Here is a 16,274-nt window from a genome sequence, read left to right as displayed (position 1 = left end):
TTGTGATTTCCAATGTAATGAAAAATTTGTAATTTAAAATCTCTCCATATTAATTTAGTATATCATTGATTAATGGAAGATTCTGAAGCTAAATGGATTTATGTGAAGACTGTTAAAGAGTTCTTCACCTCATTTTAGTTATGTTGTTATATTTTTGTTCCTTCCCAAAAGAAAAATGAAATCATGTTATTATTGAAGTTACAAATTTACAAAACTAAGAATTAATCTGAAGTTTTCAGAGGGAACTTCTAATATTAAGTGAAATAAATTTCTAAAATGTTGGTCACTGATTTCCAGTGAATTAGAATAATTCCAGGTTATTCTACTGCTTGTCAGTCACGTTTTTCCCCTCAGAAGAAAGTCGCTGTTTGGGATACAATATATTTAAAATTGGAATTTTTTAAAATTCCATTTATTAGCTATTGTGTTTTTTCTTAGGGCAATATCTACCTCAAGTGACTGAGGTTTCAATGAAAGTGGTTCAGTTATTAGTACAAGAGCCAGACCACAAGTATCAAAACTCTGCAACTTACCTTCCATATGAAGTGCCAACAACAGCTGGGGAAAACTTTAGTTGATACAAAAATGTTTCTTTGGGCCTAAGCGTTAAAGCCTTTTGTCCACAAAGTGACTGATTCTCCAGCACCACACTCAGCTGAAGAATTTTATCTGCAGGATTAGTGATGGGAATATGAATTTCCATAGTATCCTGGAAATAAAACCACAAAATTATGAGTCATTACATATAAAATATCTTCCTCAAACAAGTGTAGGGTGCTTGCTCATGATATACACTTATGAGAACACAGGCTGCACCTTTGTTCAATCTGTGAACTAACTCACAAAAGAAAAATTGCAACAAGAGACATTTCACACAATCTTCAAATTGTAAACCCTTTAATTCCATAAAGTTTTCCTGGCCAGTCTGCATTCTAACAAGTTACTTCACCTTCCAAATATGGCTGAAGTTTTCCAAAATACACCTTACAGGCAGATCTGCTATAGTCCCAACCAGGTAAACCCTCCAAAGCCATCTCCCAACAATCAAGAACAGACGGTTGAAAATGTCCACTTTGCAAACTGGCAAAAGATTCAGGCTGAATTCTGCAGGATCTGTTCCTTTAATTTTTAAGTTACATCATAATACTTGACATTAAAAAATCACCACAGTAAACATTTCCTCCCTCATTCCTTTTTGCCATTTCTTTTTCTAGTCATCTTCATATCTTTCTGTTTAAAGTCTATGAACACTTCAGGCAAGGACCATCTTTACCTGACCATCTGGAAAACATGTCTACTATTAAAGATGCATATTAGATTCTAGTTACAATAATAAAAGGGAAACAAACTATGACCTGATTACATAAATATGCATACTTTACACATGGAACACCTTTAAGATGAGCAGGAACTGCCCAGCGGCAGCTCACTCTGCACATTTCCTACATTGCATTCTGCAGCAGCCCTGGAAACACTGCTATGTTTCAGCAGTGTTCCAGTGAGCCCCTTCTTTGATGCAAGGGTAAAAATAGTGTAAATCCATCTTATGTTCCTATGTGTATAAATATGAATATACTTTATGAAACAAACCACTTTAAACAGACAGGAAGGAATATATTATTAAAGGAAGTCCACTGTCACAATTCAGGATGCATATCTGAAGTTCAAAATACATGCTTTCTATCATATATGTTCATTTATATAAAATATGGAAAATCCAAAACCAAATACATGTATTTATTTCTCTATATCTATATTTATCCCTATTTTGGTCTATTTCCTTTGTTCTAACCAAGCAGTTGATTTCAAAATGCAGGCTGCTTTTTTTAACATATGGTGATTTGGTTTTCAGAGAAAAATTGTCATACACTTTTTTGGAAAAAGTAAATAATTCAAATTGCAATATGAAAGGAGAAAAAGATAACATATCTATTAAAATTAATAATACACTAAAACATGAATGTGAAATACTTTACAACCCCAGACACAGCTGTCTCACTTCTTTGAGCCTGCCTATGATTTGGTAAATTTCTATATATTTACATCTGTAGAAAATGACTACTGGAACACACATAAAACACATTTAATATTCTACAGATGGCAGGATTACACCAACAATTTAAATCATTCAAGTGCCTTGCATCAGTAAGATGGGATTTCAATTTGCCATAAAATATTTTAAATTTCAGATTAATAGTTTTTACCAATGTAAACAAATTTCTAAATATATCTACCACTTTATTGCTAAAGGCTTCATAACAATTTTATAGTAAAACATCTACATGCTGTGTTGAAGAAATACTTTTACAGTAAAAAGTAAATATTGGACTGCTTATTTAGAAAAAAGGCAGCAACTATCAAAGAAGCTTTTGTAATCTTGTACACAAAGGAGAGTTTATACTGCAAAAGTTAGCTAAATGTAAAACAGTGTTCTCTTGCCAGTATAAAATTAATGCTTAGGATTATGTATTTCCCTGGAATTTCCCCGGAAATTTCCTTGGAATTGCTATAAACGTTTCAGAGATCTGCTACTTCATGGATGGTAATAAGAGTGGATAATTTATCAATAGAAAGTATATATATTGTACATTTCTAGGCCTTAACTGATTGCTATGGAGGCATAGTACTAGGATAAATAAGAAAATGCCCATGTAATTGTTAAGAGTACTATTTTCCTGAAAGTAGCCTTTTATCAGAAAGAATGCAAAAGAGTAATAATATGGGCAAGTCCCAAACACATTTATAGTCATTAATTTATATCTACATTTCAGTGTTGTGTTTTTTATAAACATTTTGACAGAGGAAAACTAATTATAAAAGTTGAAAAAATAAAATAATTAATCTCATTCTTCAAACTGCTTCTTGTGCCAAGACTGCCAGTACCCAAGATAAAGCTATTCTGGTGCAATATGTCATGTTTTTATTCCTTTAGAACTTGCTGCAATCCACTTCTTGTCCAGTGCAGGTAATTTAAAAAAATCTAACATAAAGTAAAATAATCTACCGTAAGGTAAAATTAAATTAAATTAAATATAAATATGAGATAACATTTATTCTCTGTGTAACTTGAAAAAACAATTGACTGCTTATACTTTATCCTACACTAATAGCCCGGGCCTATATAGAAGTGTAATATTATCAAGACTGCATAAAAAAAATGCTCACCATCCTCAACTGATCTTCTGTGATATTATATCTGTTTGCTGAAATATATTCCTGACATATTTTATACCAATGATTTTCTCATCATCCCATTCTCTACATTCTTCTTTTAGCAACTGGACCTAAAGGATTTAATTAAGTCTATAATATGTAATTGACATTTTATTAATGTATACACTGCACTGAACTATCAAATAATCCTCCTTCAACTTTGACAAGGTAGCTTATAGGAAGATGGACACATTCTAAAACTACTGTGTATAACACTTCTCTGTGTTTAAACTTCCATAATAATCCTATTGTAACAATCATCCGGTGTCAATAAAAGTACTATCTACCAAAGTTTCTAAGAGACTAACTACACTTCTTAATGCTTTAGAAGAATTGTTTTCAATTAAAATCTAATTTCATTAAGGAGATTACATTCATTCTGCATTTGTTTTCAGCTTTTCCAGTCCATGAACCTTAAGGAGAAAGCATTTGTACTTGCTCCCAGGTTTGCCAGGCTATTGCTATAGAAGCAAATTTTCAAGTCACATAAGTGGTAAGAAAGTTGTTTTGATAGGTCTGGTGAGATAATGCAGCAGAAATTTTTCCCTTTGTAGGTCCATGTCCACATCATTGTTTTTCTAAACTGACAAGTAACAAGTGCCTTCTTTCTCTGTGCTGCACCTAAAGACAAGCAGGAATGTTGCTTACAAAGGTGGCAATATTTCTGAAAAAATAGATCCTGACCTTCTATATTTCATAGGGTCAAAATGATCAGAGCTTTCAATGTCACCATCACTGTGTCACTATGTCAGTAATAGGAGTTAATCTAGTCTCCTGTTGTACCCTCAATATTATTCATTTTCATTTCTAGGAACAAAACAGCTCAAGTGAGTTATCAGAAGAATTGATGACAGAGTTTCAGGGTCATGCTGAACATAGTTCAGTGCAGTTTCATCAAATTAGTTTTAAAAATCAGAGATGGCTCCTGAAGTGCTTGATGGAACATTGCCTCCAACACGCACTTTGCCTCACCATTTCTCCTCTCCACACACACTTCTAATCCAGACCCAGATGTCCACACAGCTAGGCCTTCCCCGCAGTGATCATTCGGACACATGGATGTCCTTACCTCCTGTGTCTTGAAAGGGTGAGTCCTTCCAGCTTTCTAGTCACTCGTAAGTTAACGGAGCAGATCTTGGTGAAGTGAACCACCTCCCTCACTGTACAAGATGTATTTTTTTCCCCCTCACTGTGATGTAAACTAATTACCAAGATAACCCTCTCCATTCCATGTAGGGTTATGACAACTGAGAATCATAGCACTGCCATTATCTTGATACTGTATTTTCCCATTTTACTTGGCATATTTTGCCTTACAAAATATCCATTTGTAAAAAGGTACCAACATTTCATCAACAGTTGTTTATCAGAACAGCAAACTGAACTACTTGAAATCCAGGACTAAACACCTTAAGCGAATTATATATTTGTAAAAATTGCTTAGTAAGGAATCCATTCTTATCACTATTACAGTACAGGAAACTAACTAGAAGAAAAAAATGTGCACGGGACATTTAATATCAGAGGCTAATAGTACAATGAGTTTCAGGTGTAAATTTACATATAAATTTACATATAAAAATCACACTGAATTAAATTTCTTTTAGCTGACGTGCATTAGTGCCTAAGTAATAATGCTCTAAAACAGAATACAGAGATGATTAGTTCATAAATTATTAAAATAATTCTAATCTCACAGACAAAAAAATATTACACTGTTAACCTCTTACTAGGAACTAAACATTGTACCAAGCAAACCAACTGGGAAAACAATGTTTTGCAATAGATGACTGCTAAAAAGTCTTTCTGAAATTGAAAAAAAGGAGGGGACTGCAAAAGCATTATATTATGTGACTGAAGTTATCGATGATGTCCTCAGCTCTACCAAAACAAATCATGTACATTGAGAAACCCACACCAAAGTGATATTATAGTAATTTGTAACATATATAGGAGAAGCTAATGAACTAAATAACATGTACATTTTTGGACATCCATGCACTCCAGTTTTGTCCATCTGTATAATGTTTCTGGTTTGGTATAGATAGAAGTTGTTGTATCAAAGACAAGTTGAATTACAAGAGAAATGCTCTATTAAGATAATTATAAAAAACATACCCGACAAGGGGATACAGACTGACTCAAAGTCAAATTAATATCCCAAATTTCCATAACTGAGGAAGTAATAACTATGCTTACATCTTAATGTGTATTTGAAGTCAAGGCCACCTCTGAATCCATGTAGACTGAAGCTCAATAATCCTCCGTCCTCCTGAGACCACAGGCAGATTTCATTTTCATATCCAGCAGTTCACGATGAAGAAATTATCAAGTACAGCTACTTTTCGCCAACATCAAGTTGGTACTTTCAGTGATCAGTTCAGTTGCATAAGCCACCATATACAGTAACCTGGTTTATCCAACCTGAATCAGGTTAGAGAACACTACTAAAAATATATAGCAGTAGGTTAATCTTTTCTATTACCACTCTGGAAGGAGGTACCTGTCACTGCATTGATGTAACAAAGGAACAAAGTAATCTTCAGAGGATTTTACAGGAAAATAATTTACATCTACTTTATTAACAACATTTCTGGAAAGCATGACTCATCACGAGAGATTTCAATATAGGTCCTATTCATCATTCTTACAGGTCACTTTGCTGTGCAGATACATGTAATATATGAGCTGTCAATGATGGAAAACAGTTTGAATCAAATCAACAGATGTATTTACATGCCTTTTCAAAAGGACTATTTTGTATGACTGACACTTCAGTAAATCCATGCTGCAGCTCTCAGAGAGGCATTTCTCTTTTTTTCAGAATGTCCTATCTCCCTCACAGAGAGTCATGTCCACAACGCCAGAACTAAATACTTAAGGTCAGTATCACATAAATAAAAGCACTAGGAAGTGTAACATTTCTCAGTTAGAAACTTACTGCTCCTGAATAATGAAGTCAAGAGAGCTATCAGTTACTACTGCATTTTCAGAGAGTCAGTTATGTCGCATAATCATCATGTCAGTTATGTCCCAAAATCAGCTTCAGAATAGTTACAATCACCATATGTAACCAGTCCTTTCTTTCAGGGAAGTCAAGGAGATGTAAATTTAGAGTACTTTCAGTTTCCAAATAGCTTCTGATGTATCAGGTAGACAATTAGCAAAACCCATCTATTACAATCATTTGTCTCAGATCTAGACTAAATCTTTCCCACAGAGATTCTTGTGAATGTGTCAGGTTAAGTATTTAAGCAAATCTTTGTCACTCTCTTAGTTACCAGAGAAGTGCAGTATTTATCCCTGGACTTTGAATGTATACAGAACTACAAAGTTTAGTTCCTAGGCTAATTGTATCTACTCATATAATGCTACGACAAACAGCTGATTTGTTTTCAAGTGCTATATAAAGTTACAATAGTCACAACAGAGCCATACATTCATAATTCTAACAGATTAAAACAGACTTTGGAAAGCGTGGTGGGTGCTGATGATTTCTGCATATTCATAACAGAGTCAGCAACTGAAACAACATAATTACTCCCAGGAACCTATTCTAATAGCACTTATTTTACCCTGTTAGACATTGAAACTGACATTTGCACCATGGGCATACTGTCCTGGACTGAAAATTTGATGTGGTGATATTAGAAAGCTCCTGTGTCATGAAACTACAAACATGATAAAGACCTACATCAGTGAAATGCTGAGGTATCAGCTCGCTCAGAACTCATCAGGAAAATGCAGTGACTCGCACTGCACATATTCCAGCGCTTCCAAGACTTTCAGAAGTACTTGGTAAAAACCTAAGGGTACTATAGTAGAATAGTAGTAATGACTAATTGTTACAATACTTCCATCACCTTTAATGACTCCTGCTACACATGTGGAAGCAAATACTCTACTATGTGCCCCCATTTCCAGCTCATGCTGGTATGAGCTAACTAAAAGTACTTCTTTATGTTTTAAAACTAGTAACCAACTCTAATAATATTTCATTTTATTGAATTTTTATGAGCATACTAATGAGATAATTTAAATCTCAGCTACACCACCTAGCATCAAGTTACTCAATCAGCAGAGATAAAATGTTAATTAACTGACTTAGATCTTGCTCCTCCTGTAACTCTCTTATTCTGTAGGTCTAAAAAGATATTTTTAAGGAAGCATGTTTCTTTGCAATTTAAAAGACTGATACCATAATTATCACTGGCATAAAACATATAGAGGTAGAGATAATTCTAGAACAAAACTGAAAATGTCAGGGTTTTTACTGAGAATAACTTTTTCTTCTGAATTTTCCAAGAGTAGAAAAGTACAAATAGGTTAATATTGACAGGTAAAATGCCTCAGATGAAAAACTTCCTCTTCCATATCCTAGACACTTGGTTTTTTTAAATCCAACTTTTATTTTTGGCATATCTCTGCAGTCTCAGGAGCCAGAGAGTATCAGTATTATAATGCAAAGAAAATTTCTTAAATGTCCTGAAAGCTTTCCTGAAAACATAAATGCATATAAATCTGAAAGAATATGCTCTATAAATTATCTAGTTCTATGCTTTACTATGAATTAAAAGATCAGATAAACTTTAAAAAGAAAACATCCTCATTCTTAGTTGTTGTGGCAAGCGAAGTTAAAAGTCCTTGAAGTTTTCTCACAGATTACTCTCACATACAGCAACAAATGCTGCATTATTGATTTTGTATTCCATATGTGACATACTAGAGGTATCTGTAGTAGCAATTTGTCCCATACATTCCCTTAGTATTTACTCTGAAAAAGTAATGCAATCTCACTGTATCAGAAGCAATGTTTATTGACAATATTAACATCAAAATATATATAATTATTGACAGATATCTGTTAACTAGAACCTCTGAAAGAGCTAAAATTAGAGCAGTCTGAACCAAGGCCCACCCTTGTACTTCTCTGGGTGTGTCTATGCAGTTCAACTGGTGCTGTTGTCACCCAGAAAGCAGTCTCTCCCTCTATATGGGTTGGTATGGAAAAGATACGGAAGAAAGTGTTTATCAGAGAACCATGGATGTATGAGTAACAATATAAATCCCTTTAAATACTAACCTTTCCATATTCCTTTGTGCTCAGTTCTAAGTGCTTGTCAGGGAAAGGACTGGTATTACAACCACCTGAAATATACATTTTTTGGCATATCCATGTATCTGGACATGAGCCATTATTTCATGCTATATCTTTAATAGAGTAAAAGGCATCCTCGTGAGATATCAATTTTAAAACTTGGTTAAATATCAGTGAAGTGTTTCTCAGTTGTTATATTCATCCTACAGTCACCATCTGCTGTGTACGGATCACACAGACTGTTGCATTCGTTTTTCTAGACTGAAAAAATGAGGAGGTTTGAAGGTTGGAAAGAGCTGGAACCAGTAATGGAAACACCCTGCCTATTCTTAGATCTGCATGTAAACATCTTTCTAAGTGTGAAGACTGTAACAGTCATCTTTTAAAACCACCACTGAAGAGTGCAGAAGCAGTGCACTAGTGGCACAGACATGGGAGCCATTACAAATGACAACAGTGGCACAAGTTTCAACTCAACAAGAACAACTCTCATGGAAGTGAGGGCGGGCAGCATATGTTTCAGAGTTACATTACCAACTTTTGAGTCCTCATGTGGCTCTCAAGGACGAGGGAGAGAGAGAGAGAGAGAGAGAGAGAGAGAGAATGAGAAAGATTTGGCAGAGAATAGACAAAACTTTTGCCTTTGCACTTATGTGGAAACCAAACTCAATCCCTTCCAGGCATTTGGTTTTATTAAAACAGAAACTAATAATTCTCTGTTCAAAACAGACCTTCCCCGCTGGCTTATCTCCTGCTGTACAGATCCTGCTTGGAGCTCACATATTAGGTACTTCCTCTCAAGACAGCCAATACAATTTTTCAAATATCCAGATGGATTAGAAAGTCTCTTGACTCAATGAACCACCAATATACACATAGATTTTCTCCATGAAATAGACAACTGTTAAAGAGTAAGTGTGCTCAAAGCAATAACTTCCAGCCTTTTAGACATTTTACATAAAACCTTAAGAATCAGCTTACTTCTTGACCTCTACATACAAACTGAATAAATCCATTACAATATTTGCAAGGCAAAGTAACTGTTACAGGCCATTTTTCTAAACAATCTGAGATAATGAACCTGAATTTATCAGCCTAAGTTCAGCCTCTGTACTACTGTTCCCCGTTGGAAGTCCACATAAACACCAAATAAAATAGAGTGACCAAAAAATAATTTTTTAAAAATTGTAAATTGTTACAATGTTGTCAATTACTGAAGATATTTAATAATTACCAATTGGAAAAAGTAAAAAATACTGTTGTTTCCTCTGCATTTAGAACTAAAAATACCTGCAAACATACAAACAACTCATAATAACTGGAAGTGTTATTTAATGAACAGCAAATATTCATGAACAAACTGTAATTTGCTTTTGGAAGCTTCCTGCTTTCTCAGATGGTTCCTTTGAACTGTTAAAATTCTTGTAAAGTATTCTTTCTAAATTGCAGATAAATATATAAATTAATAATTATTGAGTTCACTATCTCTTTCCATGTGAAATGAGTAGTGCTAATTTTTACTTCACATTTCTCTCAAGTAACTTTAGCTAGAATTTGTTCGGTAGAAATATCTGCTACAGGGAACCAATTGTATGACCTTTAGGTTACTTTTATACAACGAGTTCTAGAGATTAAACTAATGTAGCCTCTATGCTCACCTGGACTTTACCTTCTCTCTAGTTATCTAAGATTTCAGTTGCTATGATTTTTGTATAGCGTTTTACCAGGAATTTAAATCAAGCAGCAAATTTGTTTTAAAAAGGCTGATGAACAGTTACTTCAGACAGTAACAGACACTGGTTCCTCCTTTCTAGTGAAGATGATAATTAAGCAAGTGCCAGAGATATGTTCATATTGTCACAACTACATAGTCATTCCTTACTCTGGTTCCAATAGAGGAGGAAAGATCTGCATTCCTGTTTCAATTAGGCCAAACCATCTAAAATAGGTAGGGTTTTTGCCTAAAGTAAAAATATAATCTAAAATTGTATAATTTAAAGCAAGTAATTCCAGAATTAACAGCATTTTACAAATTTCAACACAGAATCTGTTTTCAGACCAAGTCCTTAATCAACTATTTTTATATACTTACTTGAATTTCCTGATTCAAATGTTGTTTGAGAATGTTTGTATGTGTGGATAAACTTGTTGCTCATTGTAATGATACCATTTAATTATAATTTACTGTTTCAGAAGCATATTATCCATAGAAATCCAGCAGAAAAGAACAGCTAGCTGCTTCAACCCATGTTCTAGAGATGCACAACGATAAAATAGTATTTGAATTTCACTCTGACATTTTAAAATAGTATTTTGATCACAGGGACACGACAATATTATTTCAGAAAAGCAAGGATATCACTACATTTTGTGAGAGCAGTAGTACCCCTGCCAAATTAGTCTTAAGGAAAAGTCTTAAGTAGTATCCCTGCCAATAAGTCTTAAGCTTCCTGTTATATAGATGGACAAAATTCACAGCAATGGAATGAATAATAAAGATCCCTTCTTCCTTTTTCTTTGTATTACACAAGGAAAGCAGTGAGTTCTCACTACTCACTAATTCACATTAATCACTATGGGGAAACTCAGAAAAATGGCCAGACAGGTTTAAAGGTTATACGTCTGCAGAAAAATTCCAAACACAGTTTGAAAATTTATGCTTAAAATAACTATATCTTTCTAAGAAACTTTCACTGTTCTCTATCATGTTCCTCTCCTAGTTATTAAAAAAAAACAAAAAACAAAAACCAACAAACAAAAAACAAACAAAAAACCCCCAGAAAAACACAACAAAAGACCTCAAACCCTACAGAGTATATATACAACCATGTTTTGTCTTGACATGAAAATTTAGCACAAGTTCCACTGATTAGAAAGACAATCAGTACAGACATATATCCAGGGAAGAGAGTTCAAATAATTTTTCTTTCAGTGACATTACTTTAATAGCTAATTCACTAAGCTATACAATTTGTACTCCAGATACCATCAATGACCGAATTTAAAAAAAAACCAAAACCTTGTCCTGTGGACTTGCTGTGTTTAATGGTTGAGCAAAACCCTTCTTATTTTGATTCATAAACCACAGGACTAGCAAGAGCAGTTATGGACTAAGGGACATCGCAGTTTAATTATACAATGCTACTCACTTTCTTCACTTGACAGTTATTTTTCATATATATGACCACTCATCTAGCATAGATGAAACACCTCTCTAATTACTTGGTTTAGATCTAACCTTACATTTTTGTTAAATGGCAGTTAGTGACAGCTCAGCTGTCATTTTGTGATCTACATTAGCTTCCTGATGTTATATCATAGAACTGATTCATGCATCTGTAGGGAAGAGAGGAGGGAGTTAGCAAGTGCAATATATTTATCAGAATTTTTCACTCACATTCTATTATTTCTAATAATTTATCTTTCTTTTAATAACTCCTTTTTCTTTTATTCTTTTTTCTTTTTCTTTTTTTTTTTTTTTTTTTTTTTTTGGTAGTGAGCTATACAAATATGTTCTGGTCTGAATTATTTGCCAAACTGCTTTTAGTTAGAGTGATTAATAATTATCATCTTCCCAGATTTGTTTTTCTTCCACAAACCATGTTGCCGTGGCTCTTTACAGAATGTTACTTTTTACGCTACCAATTGTTATAAAAGCATATTCTAAAAATTGGTCTTAGGGCATGATTCATAACTTCAGGTTACTCAGTTTCCGAGAACATGATCCAAGTATCAGCCATGTATAAAAATATTCAGATTACAATTTATTTTAGGATTTATGAAAAATTAAGTACCACAGCTATGAAAACAGTGTGTCACTGTCTTCAATTGCCAAATTACATAACTACAAAATATTCTTAATTGTATGCTTTTTACTTTTAATTAAATAATGAAAAAATTAATAAAGGAGACACGACACATAATTTAAATTCTAAGTTGGATCTAGTTTAACACTGTATTTGTAACAAGCTCTCTACCTTATACTTGTCTGTTGACAATGCATTTCCCACAAAATGCAAATTCCTGTTAGAATAAACAGGATGCAGTCCTTTTTCAGAGGAAGAGTTACAAAAATTTGGGTGCTATGATCTGTCTATATTAGCATTTATTGAGACACAAAAGGAGTAGGCACGTAAAGCAAAATGGTTGGTGGTGAGGACCCAGCATCTACACAGTACAAGCTCCCATTAATGTTTTGCTTATGAGTAGTTCTATTTCTCTCCCATGAACTTAAATACCCATTAATGGTTGAAGAACATTAGGCATACATCTGGAAAATATTCTCCAGTTGTTACACCCAAAAGAGATGCATTTCATGCACTCCAGGACTGCTGTGCAATATAAATAAAAGTGCAGTAAGTGGGGAAGATCAGGAGAGATACCCGAAAAACATGCTGTTGCTGTGAACTGAAAGGCTAAGACAGATGTATCTTTCCTTGTGGGTTCCCTTCAAGTAATTAAACAAAAGAAGTAGAGATGTCAGGGAAGAGGCATGATCTGTAGAAAATTAACACATCTTTTGTGTCATCTCTTACTGCTGTGACTCTCTGTAAAACAGTTAAGGATTTAAAACAGACTGACGTCTCCCACAGATGGTTTCTACCTCTACCATCTCCAAAGCATGATTTTCAAGTGCGAAATATCTGCCATGATTTTTGAGGGGAATATATCCTCTGAGAAGAAAAACATCACTGAGTTGGCAAGGGTGCCACTTCTGATCTACAGCTTATAAATTCATTAGAAATCAAAATAATTTCTGGAGTTGAGTGAGAAGAGTTTGAGGAGTCAACCTAGCAATAGGACTAGTAGGAATCCCATGCTGCTATCTATCCTTCCTTCTCAGTCTACCATCCAAAGAAGAGAGTAGGATTTTAGGGTAGGAAAAGGACATTCTCATGATCAACAGAAATTATAGTCCCACATGCTGTATTACAGAACCTTTCTTGTAATCATATATGAGAAAAAAGACACAGCCAGAGTTTTAGAATTTGTAATTAATTTGAAAGGCTGTCAGCTACTGATGAACAACAGTCTGATATAATCTGCTATCTAGAAGTCACTAAGAGTAAAACCCACAGAATGACTGAAATATACTTGAGAATTATTTTTAAACTAAAATTTACATTTGAAAGTACACTTCTGCATCCTGTACTATCTCTACTGTTGCAGGCTTGTTTTCTTTGCCTTTGAGATTCATTAGATTGTCACAGGCTGGTCTGGACAAGACAGAATGAAATGAAAACACACTAATGCTTTCATGAAAAAACAGGAAGAAAATTCTGGGCAGACAATGATCACAGAGGGTACTTTCTTCCTTTTTCCGTGAACTAGCTTTTAGCTGATCTCTTGTCCTGTTTGCAGCTTGGATAGAATTAATTTTCTTGAACTGGGAGACAGCACAGCCAAAGTGCTGGGCCTAGACTGGCCATTCATATCATGTGATGTGATGCTCAGTTTATAAAGGAGGCGGGTTCTCCCTCGCTTCTGGTCTGTGACAGTGGGATCTTCATTCTGTTGGGATCACTGGCCGGGGCGGGCTGCGTATTGGTTGATGGGTGATGAGTAATTGCATTGTACATTACTCGTTTGAACTTTCCGTTATTGTTTCAGTTAATTACATTCACTAAACTGTTTGTTCTGGTTTTGTTTTTGTTTGTTTTGTTTTTGGTTTTTTTATCTCAACCCACGAGTTTCCCTTGTGTTACTTCATTCTCCTTCCCTGATTCACCAGGAGGGGAAGGGTGAGTGATCAGCTGCAAGGTGCTTGGGCATTGTCCGAGTTCAAATCATGATATTTCTTTTAATAGAGTTGACAATCTTTGTTAGGTTGAAATGCAATCTGGTGAAAGGGAAGGCCAAAGCTGACAAGTTTCCAACATCAATCTCCCTTACATCATGCAGAACAAAGGAGGACTTTTTCAAAATGATAGAATAGGTAATGAGGCCTCACAAACCCAATATTTCTTTACTGGAAATATTTTCAGAACAGCGCCATGGAAATGTTTATACAAGCAGCACAGTTGACGGAGTTTTTAATGACTGCGGGGAAATGTTCTCTATAGGCCAGCAGTGCCAACTACCAGAACTGGTTCTCAGGCTGGACTGAAAGGCAAAGGACACTGAAACAAGACATATGTACTTAGAATTTAGATTGATTGCTTTCATTATGACAGCTGGCAGAAATAGAGTTTGAAGATGGGCAATGGCTGATGAAGTTGTAAGGTAAGATTGGAGGTGTTCATTATAAGCAGAATTAGGACTGACTAGGTTATTTCAGTATTAACAATACTTAATAATATCCCTCCTCTAAAAAAGAGCTTTAACCCATAAGCAGTTGTAAGGTTTCCCCTGTTTACCAAGCTTTATCAATCAAAGTGGGCAAGAATCCTTCACAACTGGAATGCATCCTTACAACCTTTCCAGGTTTCACCAATTGATCTAATTTCTACCAGTATATATGGGGCTTAGAAAATAAACCTGTATCTGGCTAATCCCCCTCCCTTGCAGTAAGCTTCATATCATTTCTGGAATTGTGATAAGTGGATTTCAGAGTGTTCAGGGTCTGGATTAGAAAAAAATATCCAGACCAGCAAGCTATAGGGTTTACAACATGAATTATTAAAACACTTTATAATCTGGTTGATGTGTTCACCGACTGAGTATATTGTCTTGTTTCTCTTAGAAATACAATATATAGTTGTAGTCAAAACACTAGATATTCAGGCAAAATAAAAAATTATCACTATTGTCAGAAGACACAAACTCTACATGGTTCACAGTACAATGAGATTTAATACAAGTACTTGATATAAAAGCAGGAAGATAAGTTATTTTCATTTAATAGAAGACTGAAAAATATACTTAACTGGCTATCATGTATTTCTTAAAGACCACTTACTAGATAAAATATATCACGAATCTTGATTAATCCATCTATTTAATCAGAACATAACAATATAGGAGACATTCTTGATTAGAGAACTAGTTTATCTTCTCAGGATTTTTGAGCTATTCTGTGGACATTCTCATGTGTATGATATATATCGAAAAAATGAATCACTCAAAGAAAATGCAAGATGCATTTACACTACATAGTAGTCCACTGAAAAATACTAGCTTCTTGAAGATTTCAAACCTCTTCACCATTCTGTATGTGAAATTATTACCACTATCATTTACAGTGTATAAAGATCTATTTTTTCACACAAATAAGACAATGTATCATTCTTTTCTACAGTTACATAAATGTTTATAACAATTAATTAGTGTTTTAAGAATTCAAAGACAAACCCTTAATTATTTAGAAGACATAGCTAAAGTGTTCTGAACACAAAAAAGATAAAGACTACCTATAAGAAAATTGAAGTACCATTATTCCACAAAATGAAACTTAGCTAAACCAGACCCAGTTCAGAATGTCACCCACTGCTTAGTCTCACTGTCTTCTTTTTAATACTTAGAAAAAAAGTTAGGAATAGGAGGGGATGGGAGATCTACCTATTAAAACTAAATCCTTCTCACACTACTTCACCCTACCAGTCCTTGCATTAGGAGCTACACTTAGGTCTTGGCCATTAGAATCTTCATTCCCATGCTGGGAAATATCTATATTACTTCTTACAGCTTCCTACACATTGAGCAGAACAACACTATTTTTAACTCTATGAATGTTTGCCATGAACAGACAAGGTAGGAAAAAATGAAGAACTGAGCAAACCTCACGTAAGAGTTATGCTCCTTTCTTCAAGCTATAGTCTTACTTGACAAATTCTTCTATAAGAAAAAAAGATAAATATATTTTGTTTGTTTTACAATCAGAGCTTCACGATTCAATATTCATTGAAATACTTCCTAATAGCAATTGCAGGTTATGAGTAAAACAGCCTGCTTGATTCTTGAGAGTGGGACATATAATGAGGTCATCCTAACACCGCTCCTAAGATTTCATTTAAATGGTTGATAT

The 16,274-nt window shown here is 34.4% G+C and overlaps 1 protein-coding gene across 1 annotated transcript in view; it reads right to left on the bottom strand.

The window, feature by feature from the left end:
* The window catches only part of CFAP47 (cilia and flagella associated protein 47), a 341,722-nt gene that overhangs the window by 97,653 nt on the left and 227,795 nt on the right, over window positions 1-16,274 (bottom strand). The window contains exon 52 of the mRNA XM_074929626.1: window positions 534-709. Within this exon, the coding sequence (XP_074785727.1) occupies window positions 534-709 (176 nt within the window). The remainder of the gene's footprint in view (window positions 1-533; window positions 710-16,274) is intronic.

Source organism: Athene noctua, chromosome 1 (assembly GCF_965140245.1).
Source record: "Athene noctua chromosome 1, bAthNoc1.hap1.1, whole genome shotgun sequence".
Classification (NCBI taxonomy): domain Eukaryota; kingdom Metazoa; phylum Chordata; class Aves; order Strigiformes; family Strigidae; genus Athene; species Athene noctua.
This window is presented reverse-complemented; position numbering and strand designations above follow the sequence as displayed.